Consider the following 16,304-nt stretch of genomic DNA (forward strand, 5'->3'; position numbering starts at 1 on the left):
CTGTCTACATCTGTGTTGTCCCCGTCTCTTTTTTGCGCTATGTCTTCAAGAAGGCAAAATAGGTGCGAATGCGATGCGCGCGCCCCTCGCAGCGGGAAAAACAGTTTGGTAGGGAGGTCGCCCGGCCGTGCAGCGGAGACGCGGCGGATCTGCTGTGCGTGGGGCGCATTCACCGTTCGCTCTTTCGATTCGTGGCATTCTATGATCACAAATGAATTGCTAGGTTGAGGTCCCTGGGTTTCTGCTATTGCACGCATTTCCACTGGCCTGATAAAATATTTTTCGCGTCACCGAATAAGCTTTACGAAGCGAAGCGACGCCAAGTGCGAATCGCTGCCTTCCAACGAGCAGTGAGCTGGCAATCATTGCCGGGTATATTGCCGCGTCTAGATTTACCGCGAAGCATTTTTCCCGAAAGAGGACACACTATACCTTCACCTGCATTAGCATCCTTTCTCAACCCGCAAAATAAAAAATAATAATATTTAAAGACATTGGGCAACTCATAGGCATCAGCGCTACTGGGACCGCCGTGCGCGCATAGTGGGCCGCGCTCGTGAATGCAGTTGTTCATTGCATAATTTTTATTTATGCTGTCCTTTGATCTATATTTCCCTGTCTACGATAGCTTACATAAGCACCAGTACAATACAGAGAGAGTAATCAACAGGAACGGAGCGTTTTAATGGCGCATTTACTATGTCTTGCGCATTAGTTTCGCGAAGTTAGCTTGGCAACTTTTTTTTTTTTTTGCTTGCTTGCTTTCATTATTTTTTTCCTCCCTCTTAGCTCGTTCCTTTTTTTCTTTCCACACCCTTTCCTTCCACGCTTATGCCGCTACTTTCCTTCTCTTGGGCGGCTTTCTTTGTCCGTCCCCCAGCCTGACGTTTTTTTTTCTTCCTCGCCATCCTTCGCTGTCCGCTTCGCCCTCCTATATCTGTAGATATTATTCATAAAGCCCCTGTATGCCATTCCATACCCTTTATTCATTTAGTTGAGTTAATGACATTTCGATGTCTACTCGAGCTGTTGAACCTCGAATGATAAGCTGTTTCTCAAGCGATACTGCTCAATCGAGACTATATAATACAAAATAAGTAAAAAAAAAAATAAGTGCTTTTTTTTTTTTTTTTTTTTTTACTTATTCGTGGACACTCTGAACAGATCTTGCATTCATTACATGCCATCCTGCTCCAAACAAGTTGTCGAGCGGCTGGCTGCCACCTGTTACCTTCCCCTGTCAAAACTTAATTTTGTGGCAGAGGACAGAGTACCGTTAAAGAGGCATTCAGTTCAGTTCAGTCGTGTCCGACTCTTCGTGACCCTATGGACCATATTGTTACGAAGCGGCAAGCCGATGAAGACAGGAGACAGAACATGACCGATGACGATGGTAGATGACGTTTAATGAATATTCGCGGGCCTAGCGCGAGCGCTCCTTCCCGCGCCACTGCCCGCTTCTTCTTCCTTGTCGTCCGTAACAATATCACTCCCCGCTTTCCGGTCTCTCACTATCTTCTTAACATCACATAACTTCATCTACAGCGCCTCGAGGATATGCCATCTATAACCATCGCGTTCGCTGCCTATCCCTTCTCCGGTGACCCTCAACCTTTCCCAACATCAAGTGTTTCTCCAGCGACTCCTCTTTTCTCATCAGATGACCAAAGTAGCTGAGCTTTAACTTTAGAATTTGACCCTCCAATGAGCAGTCAGGGTTTATGGTCGACAATATCGACTGATTTGAGCTGATTTGAAGAAGACTTGAATGTATTAGAAACTGTCGCTTGTGCAGTGCTGTAAGGGAGTTTCCATTCTCATAGCTATATGTCGCGTGCCATCTGCCATCCTTTCCTTTATGGTCGAGAAAAGTGGCAACCGCCTCACCAGAAAACAGGTAAAGCTCTTCAAAATCCGTCTGAATATATGTGCCATGCTGCATTTTCAGGCCCCGGTAATCGCGTTCTGAGTTTTCAGGCTTGTCGCTTTTTTCTCTTCTTGACTACAACCTCATTCATTCCTATTCTTCTCCGACACTCGTTCCATCCTTCTCGGTCGCTCGATTCCCCCCAGCTTTCCTTTTTTTTTTCTCTCTCAGCCCTCCAGCTTGGGGCGTTCCAGCTGGCCTTTGTGAAGCTGTACCACACTTGGGAGGAGGGACGTTCGCCACAAATTTTTTTTTGTATTTTTCTACATTTTTACCGTGTTTTTTTATGCCCCCACCCTCCCATTCCCTTCGTTTTTTGCTCGGCCTTTTCCAACTACGCGCGCTTCTCCTGTCGTCTTCCGTTCCGCGCGTTTTCAGCCTAGAAATAAACGCCCAGCGGGCGGCCAGGGCTCGTTCCTTTCTCTGCGTCTTGTGTCGTGTGGCTCTCGCATTGTTTGTGCTTCGCTAAGTCGCTCGAGCTGGCTGAAACTGCTACATTTCGCTGCGCAGGCCGCCTTTTTCAAGCGCGCGCCCTGCCCAGGGCGCCGCGCGTCTCCCTACCAAACTGTTCTGGCGCTCACTCGTGGCGCTGCCTCTTCGCCGCGCGTGCTGCCCCCTGGGTTTCTGTACGGTGCCGCAATAAAGTTATCTTGAACTTGGACCTAGCGATGCCACGATTGCGCTCTGCATTTTCTTCCTTGAAAGCAGTGCGCCGCTTTTACACCACTGGTAGATGTCTAAATGTCTACCAGCGGCTTAAAAACACTAAACATTTCTGTTGACGCTAGAATGTAATATCACTATGTTATAAATCATCTTTTTATGAATATTAAAATGCCATTAACCCCCAATATACTGAACCAGGATATATCGAATTACTGCTTATATTGAACTGTTGGAGTATCCCTTTGAAAATATTATGCAAAAGTATACCTGTGTTCACGTTTACCGAAGTTTCCGTTCAGAGGTACATTCAATATATATTGAGCAGCGCGCATACAAGTGGCTGTTCTCCAAGTATCCCTACCTCAATCACTTTTCGTATGCGGGAATTTAGGGGGGAACTATGAAACTAGCCTACCTGACAGTGGCTTGGTGAGGCTCTCGCCATGCCTGCTTTGCTGCTGAATGCGAAAAGTCAATTTTACCCCAATTGTAATAGTGATACCTTTACGTTTATAGTGTACCGGTAACAGAATTTTAGGCCTCCGATAATCGGCGATGATTTATCTCAAAGCACCGTTCGCTAAGCTTCAATGCCAAGTGAGCTAGGCGGCCTTGCAACACCTCAGCATGCCAGCAAGCAGCATATTTTGCCGCAAGAAGTCCACTGCTAGCCAAGGCATGCCATATTCACGCTTCTGCGTTTTTTAGTCTGTTGCCGTGTTTTAAAATACAAATCGAACTATATTTCCCTTCCTTTCTCATCTTCAATATATATGTGCAGGGTTGACTGTATGCATTGTTATAAAATTAATGTTAAAATGTAACAAATTTTTGTGTTTAAAACATTCATATTCTAATGCATCAGGTGAAGATGAACACTAATTAAAATTAACATACATTGAAACTTAGCATTTTTGTTATGCTTGAAACATTCATGGGATGTTTCAGGTTTAACTAAATGTGGATATTTTTCTAGCGGCATTCTGAGCATACACACATTCTCCTTGCCTGCCGCTCTGGTGGGCATGACAAATCCTCCTCATGACACCTGCATTTGTGACAGCGGCCGTTAGAAGGAACAGATTTCTACTAAGACCGAAAATCAGATGGAGTTGTCATCAGAGTCTCTTTCAGGACACTTTATTAACGATAGGCACTAACACCAAAATATTGTTAATACTATAGAAGTTCCAGTGCTACCTGGAACGATTTCACTCTTACAGTTTTAGGAAAACTAACAAGATCTTAACATGCTTGAGCCACAGCACAACAAAGATAAAAGAATACAGTAAAAAGGAGCTAAAGTCACAAGAAGCCACTTCCCCTAATATTCTTTGCTGCGGATATGCCAAATACAGTAAAACCTCGTTACAAGAGACACTCCAGGGACCCGAAAAAGATGTCTCTTGTAAGCAAGGTCTCTTGTAACCAAAAATTCTAAAAGCACTGTGTTGATCAGTTTATTGCACATCAGCATTAAATGCATTCACACGCATTAACAGGGAATTATTCAGGAAGACTTAAAGAAGTTATTCATATTAGTACGTATTTTTGTGAGTACAGAGTGTACTCCTTCCAAAATTTTGGTAGTAAAGCACTTCACTTTGCAAGCCTTCCTATTGTTCTAGTACCTTTGACGCACTCTTACATGCTCATCACCCTTAGATGTTGACACGTTTCCTCTGAAATGGCCTCGTAGTCATCCTCTGTGGCACATGTGCCATTTACTTGCACGAGAATTGCACAGTCTTAGGAAGCACACAAGATTCGCATCTGTAGATACGAATTCCTCAATAGATTCTGGTACCTCAGCAGTCTCTTGGATGCTCGCCCAAGCTTCATCTTCAAGGAAGCTTTCCACAGTATCCATATATGGGCCCTCTTATATTATGTCACCATATTTAAAGCCTGCTTGTATGAAACGGTTTTTCACAGCTTCACTTCTCAGGCCATTCCAGACACCTGAAATGACCTGAACAGCAAACTTCGCATCAATTCATACTATTGTACAGTCTTGCTGCCCGTTGAGCAACAGGCGTTCTACCAACCTTGTTTTGTACAGCAACTTGACAGAGTGCATAATGCCTTTGTCTATTGGCTGAAAGTAGGGTGTGGAGTTCGAAGGGGAAAAATAACTTTGGTGGCATTGAGCACGAGAACTTTGGTGCTGCAAGAAGCATTGTCCACAAAGAGAAAGGCATCGGGATTCTGAGCTTTCATCTTGTGATCAAATTTTAACAGCGAGGAGTTAAATATACCGGATGTCATTCATGCATTCTGATTTCCTTCGAAGGTGACACTGATGCGATGCCAGTGGCTAAAACAACGGGGTCGTTTTGACTTTCCAATCATGGGGAAGCACTCCTTCTCAGTTCCTGATATATACAACAAAAAGGATGCTGAGATGGAATAGAGTTTAGCTAAGGGATTCTGAAGTGCATCATTTATGAGTTGGTACGCTTCAGCTGCATTGCATGAGCACACCTGGGTTGTGTCTCTTCTAAATAGTGAAGAATTTACTCAAGGAACCTGAAAACGTTGTCCTTAGTAAACGAGTGTCTCTTGTATGCAATGTTGTTAAGATGGCAGACATAGAGAAACCAACCAAACCATTTTCAAGTGTATCTTATAACCGAGTGTCTCTTGTAATGAGATTTAACATGATGCAACGCCAAGGCTACGCAAGACTTGGGCCCGCAACAGCTAGTACTTATGCACAGAAATCACGCTGCTATCTCAAGATCGAAGGGATATGAATGGCATATTTCATTAAATAAAAGTTGTCAATCAATCAAGTGTACCAAAAGGCCAAGATGCCAGCAGCCGAGAAAAAACAGACTGCCTACTGTTCTGCTTGCTTTTTAACCCTGGTAAAAGCCAAATAGCCACATCCAGCACTTCACAAAGAATGCCTGCTTTACAGCAACATTCTTCACTTTCACCTTCTTCTGCCACAGAAGAGTGAAGCGAGTCGCATAGCCTATTCTGCAGATACCATCCCTCTGATACAGCAAGCCTTTTTCACTCCTCTTCTTCCCGAAGGTTAATGACAAAGCGAGATTGCAGCAAGTATCTGCAATAAATATCTTTGCAATAATAGCTGATGGCTAGTTAGTTGCCTACTTTTTTTACACCAACCTCTCTTTCCCAGTGAAGCAAAGAAGAGAATCTTGTGAAGGAAGCCGTAATAATGTTGCCTTTATTAGATATGAAAGAGAACACAGTATCTGACAGTACACAATAGCCCTAAGAGGGTAACTTACAAAAATTCAGTTCATCATTGATAAAGTGCTCTGTATTAAATGCTAAGTTGCACGCATGTGACTAGTGCCTCTATATTTATTTTTTTTCTGTCAGTACAATGTTATCACACGTAATACTGAATGCTGACTGAAGAGAATTGTAAGTCATCAAAAGCACATCGCTTTTCCATCTATAGCACCAAAAAAATTCACATTTGTTCAAAACAAACACACACAAAAACTTTAAAAACATATTATATACATCAGCAACTGACAGTAAGTAGTCCATTGAGCAAATATGTATGGCACATGAAACAGATCTTTGGCAGAGGGGAAGCAATTTCAATATTCCTTATGTTTAGTCAATCGTAATCCACTCTTCTCCCATATCCAAGTAACATCCCCTACGTTTAGCCAATTGTAACCCATCTTTATCCCCTGTTCATGCAACGTTCCCAATGTTTAGCCAATCAAAAACAAATTTTTCCCTCATTCCTATGCAACATTCACGGTGTTAGGTTAATACTGACTAATACTCCCTTGTCTTCCACCTTGTTTTAAAACAATACACATATAGTGGACATCATACGTTCAAGAAAGGCAAACCACAAAGGCATGCGTCACAATAACATAAAAATTGCAAATTAAGAAAAACGCAATGTGGAAAAAAAATAGAAAAAATAAAACTTACAGGGATGCTTCAAAGTCCCTCCAAAAGCCAAAAGCAAAAATGACTGGATTAAAGAAAATGCCCACAAAATCCCTGAGTACACAACAACATGCAGCAGCACAAGTATTTTTAGTGTGCAGAAAAACTGCATACAAAAAAAAAAAAAAAAAAAAAAAAAAATACTGCATTTTCTCATAACTCTATGTAAATTCAGAATTTAAGTAGTGCAAATAAACTTTTGATACCTGGTTACCAGTCTCGGTAACGAGCAAAATTCAGCTTTAACATGCCCTCCATATCTCTAAAGCTGCTCCAGTCTGCTACACATTCATAGAGGTATATAATACAGCAATATGGTAAACGAGTCCCAAAATTATACCAAAACATACTAGTTTGAACTAAAAGGTCAACTCTGCCTGCACTTAACACTAAACTTGAAATTAGCAAGGACATTTTTTACATTTTTTAATTTTTTTTTATAAGGTCACCCCACGGCTAGCGATGCAAAGTATGCAGCAACATTTCACTTTTTTTTCAGTTTTTTCTTCATTTCCTTCTTTCAGCCTTCACAGCACCGAACTTGTTCAATAACAATGTTTACCATACGAACCATGTGTGTGGTCTTCACGCTACTATAGTTGTACAGCAGCAGAATCATACTCTCTTCTACATTTCTTTTTGTGATTTTCTCCGACCACAACTAAAAACCAAACAAAATGCTAGAGGAGGCCACTTTGTCAACATCTTTTTCTTTTTTGAAACCAAGCAACACAGAAGGCAATAACAATTTGAGGCAGCAAACACACTGGTGAGCAATATATGAGTGGTGACGTTAGTTTTAAATGCAACAATTTGCAATTCCTAGACCAAGAGTGGCATGAAACAAAACATAAACTGTACCCACAAAGCTGCCGCTAGAGCCAAGAGTTAAAGTGCCATCTGTGCAGAATAAGAAAGAGAATATGACTGGAAGGCAATTCACAAACATCAGCTATTTGTCTTCTCTTTTTGGTGCAGGAGATCCAAAATGGTTAGAATCTAAGACCCCTCAGCAAACCAATCACCGTGGCCCTCGAACGGCTGTTCCTCTTGAAGGCCAATGCAACACTCTCGTCACACGTCTTCTTATTGTAGATAGCAGGGTAGTTTTGCTGAAACTGCAAGAAAAGAGGAAATGAAAGTCATTCAGGTTAGGACATTATCATAATCAGCCTGCTGCAGGGCAAAGACCTCTCCTGCCAATCTCTAAGCAGCCCTTTCCTTTGCCAGCCGTGGCCACCTAAGGCGGTATACAATACTAGTATGCAACAAAACAACAAAAATGTTTAAGTATTTTTAAAATTTGTGTGACTTTGACCAGATGAGCGTGTATTGACTATGAGTGGCCCATTTCACTTTAGCTGTTACATGATGTTATTTATGCCCATATTGAGCTGAGGAGGCTTGAGACATTTCTATTCTCCCGTAGCTTGTAGAAACATGTCTTCTTTCTTCTTTTTGATATTACCTACCAGCAATGCTAAGTTAGGCTTAGTCAGCACTGTTTTTGCATACATCGACAAATTCATTTAGTAATTTATAATACGGGCAGTTGGTGTAATAAAAGGTGCTCTTTGCTCCCGCATACTGCTGTACAAGCCAACAGTGCAGCAACTGCTGGAAGCATTGTCAGTAAGCCTCAAGTCATATAGCTCAGCTTTCTCCCAGCAATTCTTTTTAAGGTCTAATTTTACCATTTACTTGATTCTACTATTGGAAAATGCTCCAGAAACTGTGGTAAGCATGCTGTTAGGGGTATTAGGCAAACATGGATTGGAGAAGAGATAGTGGTCAATGGTACACATCAACCTGAGCTGCAGTCAGAATTGCAGGACCAAATAAACGTTCCCACTTAGCGTAGATCATACAGTGCAGATACGGGACAAACTTTCCCATTGAAGTTCCGCAGAGAACATATTCTCGTGAATACCGAGCTCTATGCAAGCACAAAAAGCTTTCTATTATAAGCAGGTACCAAGGGTAATCAGTCTAGTTATCAGTCCAGGGCTCACATGCAACTACACTGTGCCGAAATGTGAGACGAGATTGTTAGCCAGCATAAGCAACAACAAATGTTGGTACTGGTATGTTCGGTTATTGCCCCAAAGCAAAAGATAGGCTATGATATGAGGGACACCATAGTATAGGGCCCCAGATCAATTTAGACCACATGGGGTTCTTTACATGATAAAGAAACAGAGATGCAAAACACAAGTGCTGAGTAGGGACTCTTTTTTTCACTGCTGTAAGGTTTGAATGCAAGGTGTTTGAACTGAACGAAAGAACACTAAACTGTCAAAAATGCGGTCTCTACAGTGCACCTACGCTTCCTTGCATTCCAGGAGCCTCAGGTTTTACAACACTGCTGTTTAGCACAAGTTTCATGCAAAACTACAGCTAACAAGACCTGGCACAAACAAAGCGAGAGGTCAGAACCGCTCCGCACCTGCTTCATCCTGAGGCTGCGTTGCTTGTCTGATATTCTCGGATCCTGGAGAATGTCGTCAAAGAGGTCCATCAGGGCTTGCTCGGAGTGTGTCAGCTTCTGTGCCTCGAACTGCTCGCACGTTACCTGCTGGCAGTAGGTGAGCCCGCCCTCCTGAAAAAAAAAAAAAAAAGGTGTTCCGTCTCACCACCCCATCAGAGGTGCTGGCAGGCAAGGTTAGGTTAGGTGAGGCATGCAAAGTGGGCATGCAATCATGCTGCTATGTGAGCCCTGTCCACTAACTACGCCACAATGCGTTATCTGCCGACATACTTCGCAACGAGTTTCACAGGGTCGCGAACGCTGCAGAGCGTTCGCGACCCTGTGCTAAGCGTCCGCGACCCCAGCGACGCGACCCCATAGCTAAGTTCGACACCTAAGCCATTGTGTCAATTACTCAAAAGTTTGCAAATCAGTTTCGGCAACCTAGCCAAACAATGAGATAACTAAAGTACCCAATTGTTATTAAGAAAAAGTAAGTTCTATCTACATGGATGCCTTCACTGTTTTCTTTGAATTTCGGGTAATTTAATAAAGATAAACAGTATTCAATATGATTGTGGCAAAATTTAGGAAGCTGATCCAGGCAAACGACTAAATATGATGAAGACAAAAGGGCCAAGAAATATATTAGTTATGATGACAAGTTAAATTATGCTCATTCTGAAGGTATTTTTGCAGCTAAAACTTTACTTAAAAAGGAGAAGCATATATGTAGCAGACTCTACAAAGTGTATCAGGCAATCAATGGGCAGGAGTTAAGATGAAAGACTTTGTTTTTGGTCCCCGTGTACGCTGAGACTTCTTTAGTATAATAGATAGATGACAATGAAATAAAATTTCATATCATTTCTCAGCCTAGCTTAAGACAGTCAAATATAGTCAGCAATTTAAACCCCCTGAAGGAGTTTAGGGTTGAAATATTAGCGACCAATTTAAGACAGGGCACCAATTACAGTAATTGGTTGATTGCTTAACCTAAACGTGCTATCCCTTCAAGAAGGATTCAGTATCAAGCTATATTCTGTGCAGAACTGACAAAAATGCAGTGAAAAAAATGATAAAGGAACAGGAAAAATGTCAATGCCGGAGTTTTACAAGAGCACAGGTAGGCCATAAGCTCCTGAATCGAACAGCCTGGGATATGCTAGTGCAGACTTAGCCCATCAGAGCCAATTTATAGCACAGTGCTAAGACCCAAAGTGCAGAAGCAAATAATCGTTTGCAACAAGTTGTTAAAAAAAAAATACACCTTTATTTCTTTACGCAATGTTCAGCAATAGTAACTTATAAGACAGACATGTAGTTCTAACAGGCACAGGTTCCAGTACATTGGCCACCAATATATGACAATACGGCACACGCAACATAATGAACACGACTTCTAAGATTCCTTGCTGCACCAGTAGCATTAAATAAGGTTGCAGCAAAAAAAAAAAAATTTAAAGGGACGCTGAAGAGAAACACATCTCATTTTTGTTCAGAGTAAAAATTGATTCCATGGCTCTTTTGGGATTCTTTTATTGCAGAGAAAATTGCACTGCAAAACTTTTCGGACTCCTTAAATCAAATAAAAAAGACCTTGTGGTCAGATTCTTTTGAAGTGAATGGCTGTGTAGCCCAGCCTTTTAGAAGAAGGTGCGTCGACGCATGCACTTCACTAGCTGCCCTGGCCAGTAGTGGCGACAACTGTGTTTCATTTTTTACCCTTTTCTAGCTTGAAAACGTCAAGTTTTCAGTGAAAGTGGTGCCTCTGTCATTGGGATGTGGTAACTTATCAATATATAGGCCAACTTCAATTTATCCTCAGTGTCCCTTTAAATATGGCAAAAGCGTAAAACACACCGGGGCATTCAATGACACTAGTGCATAAAAAGAACACGTGCGGATGCATTTGTGTTGCTCAGCAGATGCACAGTCCTGGCACGGCAATGCAACAAAAAGCAACATTACTATAGAATGTTCTAGTAACGTTGACAAATAGAGCATGCTGTACAATGTTCAATACAACATAGTTTGTGCACTATTCATGCTGGTGGTAACAAACAAAAACGTGCACGTGCTGACACAGAATCAGACCGCGCATGGTATAGTAAACTTGTCAATATATTTTGACAAAGAGACGAAGAGAGATAATGGTACAAAAACAAATTAAGTGACACAACAAAATATGTATGCTGTACAAAAGACAGAGCCAGAAAGAATGCACAAACTTTTGATAGTCCTCTCTTCCTTACACTATTTTGCAGGCAACTACTTTTTTCAAATTAAACATACATAGCCTGGCAACAAGTGATAGTGACAGCAACCTTCTACACTGCAGTTCTTGTCTCTCAAACTTAACGCAACTGAAAATAATCACAAAGAGTGCACATACAAATGTTCGATCTGCTCTGTAAACACACTCTGACAACTCAGTAAAGTCTCACATTGAGAGTATAATACACTGAGCATTACTCCATAGGAAAAAATAAAAAAATAAACACCTACTACGGCAGCGAGATCATTTTCTAAATCCACATAAATAGCATACGGTTGCCATCTTTTAGTGAGGGTACTGTTGAAGACGTCATGCTCAGTGCCTAAAACTACAGCAGCTCAAACTTAAATTTGTGGCAGCTTATAAATAAAGAACTGTGGAAAGTGTCTGGAAATTCAACACCATGTGGTGCAGTTAGAAAAATATTTTTGTACAACACGAGACAAAAATAACAGAAAATGAAAGCTGAAATCTGAAAGCCTCTAAATGTTTAAAAGTAAATCCAAAACCTGAACTGTCAGTTTGCCAGTAGACACATAAATATGAAACACATATTACTCCCACATTTGTTTGCCCAACAGAAAAAAAAAAGAAAGAAGAAGTGTGTAGGAACATGACCGGAGTAAGTATAATAATGAATGCAAAGACAAAACTTTTCACTGAAAACTGAGAACGAATGTGGAATGTTACAAGGCTTGACCCACTATGACCCCCCCCCCCCAGTAAAAACACTCTTTTGACAGGTTTGAGAGATAGTGGTGAGATCTTCTGTCCCATCCTTTTAGCGGCTCTACACAAGTAAGAAAAAAAAAATTCAAAGATTCATATGGCACAGATATCGAATAAAATACAACAGGCGTCCAGTCATTTCTGCATCATCCTACGCTGTAAACATTTCATTAAATGATGGAAATTAGAAGGCAAGTTTGGAACTGGCACACTAGTCCCCACATGCACGTGGGTAGTCAACAGAGCACTGCTGTGGTGGCGTCTACTTTGTTAGGGTTAAGAGGTGGGCAAATATTCGAAAATTAAATTATTTGCAAATAGCACTTGCTGCTCAATTTGTCTCGCACCACTCTTTTACTATTAAAACCTCCTAAACAATGAGAATTTTCTGGTCATCCCAGCTGATGGCCAGACACAGAGGCAAACCCCGAGTAGGGGGTGATAAAAGGATTAGATGTCGCAGACATTCAGCGTGGTCGTAGTCCACACAGCCCTGCCAGTAAAAAAAACCATGTGTCCATCTCACATTGTCTGTTGTCTCATGGCAACATTCAGCAGACAACAAGAGCTGCTAGCAGAACTCTGTTACCCTCAGTTATGGAGAGGTTTGCAGCTCATTGTAATATCCGTATCAGTTTCTAGGTTTTCAAAAGCGCCATTCCCGTCGCTACTGCAGTGCAAGAAATTCTGGGGCTGCAAATTGGTGAACTACACACACTTAAGGGTGTGCATCGATAATTTCCCAAAACACCTGGTTTTACGCGAAGCGTTTACAACTTGTTCGTATGAAAAGGCTTCGTCAATGGCACAACTCAGAATTAAGAAAAGCGTGCTGGAAAAAATGCGCACGTGATTTCAGATTGAAATCGTGATGGAACCGTTTGTTGTGCAGCCATCAGGGTGGGCGTCATATCATTTGCCTTTCCACTTAGCTTCCATCTGCTAGACAAGCTTGAGGCTACTTTGCAATAAGGACTCTAACCGACAGCATATGTACCTTCAATTGTATGCCGGAAGTGTAGGTGCCTACTGACAAGTGAGACAGACATTCTCGAGGAGGATACTCCGAACTGTGGAACTGCCTTTTGCACAGGCCTATCCAGACCTATTCCTTACGACACAACCCTATGCCACGCAGGCACAATTGTACTGCTTGGATAAAGCGGTGCTTCATATCTATGTAGGTTGGTTGTTTTCGTAATATGGTATCTTACGACTGTATGCTAACGAGCATGTGTGAGAAAATTAAAAGATTAGAGATTAATACAGCAGCAAGGTGCATGAAGCTGGCAAATGGGTGCAATTAATGCGGTTGCGTCATATCTTTAAAGGCAGAGGTTAAGTGCTCCCCCGATTTTTTGGTTCACAATGAATTTCGACTCATATTCGCTTCAAGATGAAAAAATTGACATTTCCACACCCCTACCTGTAATGTATTCTAGGTAGTGATGAAGACACGACACTTGCTTAAACTGAAGTGGTAGATTTAAAACATGCATGTTCATACAGGCCCTGCCTATAGCACTCACAGTCCTGTCCTCCTCAGCTTTCCTTTCAGGTTCTCAGGTGCCCGGCCGGATATGTGGTATCCTCTCTACTTGGAGCTGTACACTATAATGGCCATCAGGTGTCCCTTCACATTAGCACACTGCCAGAAGTAAGATCATTTAAATTACAAACTAACATTTACAAAATAACCCCTTTCAATTCCATCATTTAATAATAATAATAAAAAAAAAGGCAACAGCCCAAAGGGAAAAACTTGGACGCCATCATTTGATTAGGCAACCACACCAAAGTGATCAGCATAGCTGTTTGGAAGAGTTAGTGGGGAGAGTTGGCAGTTCTCGCAACACAAAAACGAAATGTGGTGTCAGCCTGTGTTGATCTCTTAATTTTGTTCTTGTCTTAGAAGCACTACCTTTTTCGTCACCAACAAACACCAAAGTGTGCTATTGTGTATGAAGGAAACATGAGTGGGGGAATATGAATGAGAACACGAAACACGGGGAGGCTTTTGTTCGTGGAGATTAAGTAAGGACAGCCGTCAGATAAACTGAAGTGCTGTCGTGTCAAAGCGGTGACTATCAACCGAGACCCTGTTAAGTTAGTGTTCTCGTTTGCACTTCCCAATTTTTCTTTCATTTAATTAGAAATTCTTTGCACCAGTAAAATGCTACATGAGGTATAGTTACCCTAACTGCACCATTATAGAATAGTTAATCAGAACTGTAGAACCTCAGAACTGTGGAACCCCAGGAATCAAAACGATCAAACCTCCAGTTTGTTCGAACTAATGCTTTGGTCCTACTGAAACCATGCGCATTTCAAATGGGGGAGAAAAACAGTCCATAATTCAAATGCATTAGAGAGTGCAAAAGTTAATTAAAGAAGTCCATGCCGCCGACTGCCTCAGTCAGCAAAACGCAAGAACTAATGTTGGATCTACTAGCGTAAGCCATGAAAATCAAACTGCAACCATGCGCACAACCTTGGAAACCTTATGAATTAAGGCAGTCAAACTCAGAAGGCAGCCTCACTGTAAGACTAATCAGGACACTAAGTACCGAATGAAACTGGAACACACTTTTGTTAGGTAACCCATGCCAATAGAGCTGAAAAAGGACTGTCACTTCCTTCACCACTGTTGTTAGCCCAGTCTACAGATACCATCTGCCAGTCGAGAACGCTTCATTTTGCATACCCTGGATACGCAAACGAGCGCTGGCTCATTCAAACAGTCCTGTCCACCCACGAACAGGGTAGTCATCCATCTAAAGAGAGTACCAGCTGTTTCAAAAGCATGCAAGTCTACTAACGATTTACGGGGTCTAATGACTTATCGGGATTAACGTCCCAAAGTGACTCGGGCTTTGGGGGATGCCACACTGGAGAGCTCTGGAAATTTCGACCACCTGGGGTTCTTCAATGTGCGCTGACATCACATAGCACATGAGAGCCTTGCTTTTCACCTCCATTGAAAAGCAGCCGCCACGACAGGAATCGAACCCACATCCTTGGGTTAAGCAGTCGAGCACACTAACCACCGAGCCACCACAGCGGGCTCAGTCTACTAACAACAGCAGGAACTGCCAAGGCTCTTAAATGGGCTAATTGGTTGCTAGCTTCGAACATAGTGGCTAGCGCTCAAGGAAGATGCACGCAGACTATGTTCGAACAGCAGGCAAATCTGGCTCTCCCAGTAGGTTTCCTTCCTCTCTGGGATCACTAATACATTCCAGAGCCAGATGTGCAAACTCAAGTGCCGCCCCCTTTCTCAAGATGTCACACAGGAACTTCCAAGCAATTCTAGCAGCGTATCACACAAGACAGAGTGTGACAAGCAAACTAATCTCCCTTACACCTCAGCTAGCAGAGCTATAGAATTTCTTGGGCGAAAACATCCCAAGAATAAGTTTTACTTATATAATAAAGAATGGCGGAAACATCAAAAGAAATACTTCAACTATACATGTGCCTTACCAACTGTCATTGCCACTATTTGTAAATTAACCTTCCTTTTGTCATTTAGCAGTGCCCAGCTAATGTGATGCACTACAATGTGGCATGCACTTGCTGTAGTGTTGCCAAAACACTGAAATAGCTCCATACAACTACTCTCTCTAACCACATCAGGGCTATACAGACTAGCACAGCAGTGTAGTTGTGTAGTCATGGCCCTCGCTCCCCCTCTCCCTCAGTCCAGGCACCGTTTAACTAGCCTTGCAGAGGCCACAGCTAAACGGTTTGCAAGGGTCACCTACGGTCGCTCCTTACCCTCTCCCGCTGAAGAATAGCCAATCGAGCTTCAACCTCCAAATGAAGTTCCCGTGGAGGAGCGAAGATGCGATCACAGTGCTTCACCAGGAAGGCGAGAAGTTCCCGCGCTGCTTCAGGAGTAGTCTCCGGGCAGCTGCCATCGGTGCTCAGCAAGACACAAGCAAAGGCACTCAGCAACTGCAACAAACAGCAGACATGTTGCTGGGCGAGCTGGTTAAACATTGTCAGAGAAAGAATGCTAGCAGACGACGGACAAGGATGATCCTTTTCCGTTTGCTAGCATTATTTCTCGGGAAACAGCAGACATCACATATGCACAAGACTATCTTTTTTTACTGCGAGGACACGAGGGAAACAGCAGATGGCAACAGCAGCCCATGGCTTGCAAAAACCTGCGGTCCAACCAAGCGATAACAATGATCATCATCATCAGCCTGACTACACCCACTGCACGGGAAAGGCCTCTCCCATATCACTCATACTATTAACCTGCTTTTGTGCCAGCT

The 16,304-nt window shown here is 42.4% G+C and overlaps 1 protein-coding gene across 3 annotated transcripts in view; it reads right to left on the reverse strand.

Moving 5' to 3' along the window:
• Window positions 1-5,769: 5,769 nt before the first annotated feature.
• Window positions 5,770-16,304, reverse strand: part of LOC146182516 (DEP domain-containing protein 1A-like) — a 34,157-nt gene continuing 23,622 nt past the window's right edge. Inside the window, exons 10-12 of one of the 3 annotated variants that reach the window (XM_084577645.1) lie at window positions 15,796-15,975; window positions 8,991-9,143; window positions 5,770-7,662 (exon numbers count right to left, since the gene is read on the reverse strand). In XM_084577645.1, coding sequence (XP_084433771.1) covers window positions 7,537-7,662; window positions 8,991-9,143; window positions 15,796-15,975 — 459 coding nt within the window. In that variant the 3' untranslated portion in view covers window positions 5,770-7,536. Of the gene's footprint in view, window positions 7,663-8,990; window positions 9,144-12,044; window positions 12,512-15,795; window positions 15,976-16,304 lie in introns of those variants that run through there. The other 2 variants (XM_084577647.1, XM_084577646.1) reach the window with 2 other exon arrangements.

Source organism: Amblyomma maculatum, chromosome 8 (genome assembly GCF_055883805.1).
Source record: "Amblyomma maculatum isolate TAMU_Amacu chromosome 8, ASM5588380v1, whole genome shotgun sequence".
Lineage (NCBI taxonomy): Eukaryota > Metazoa > Arthropoda > Arachnida > Ixodida > Ixodidae > Amblyomma > Amblyomma maculatum.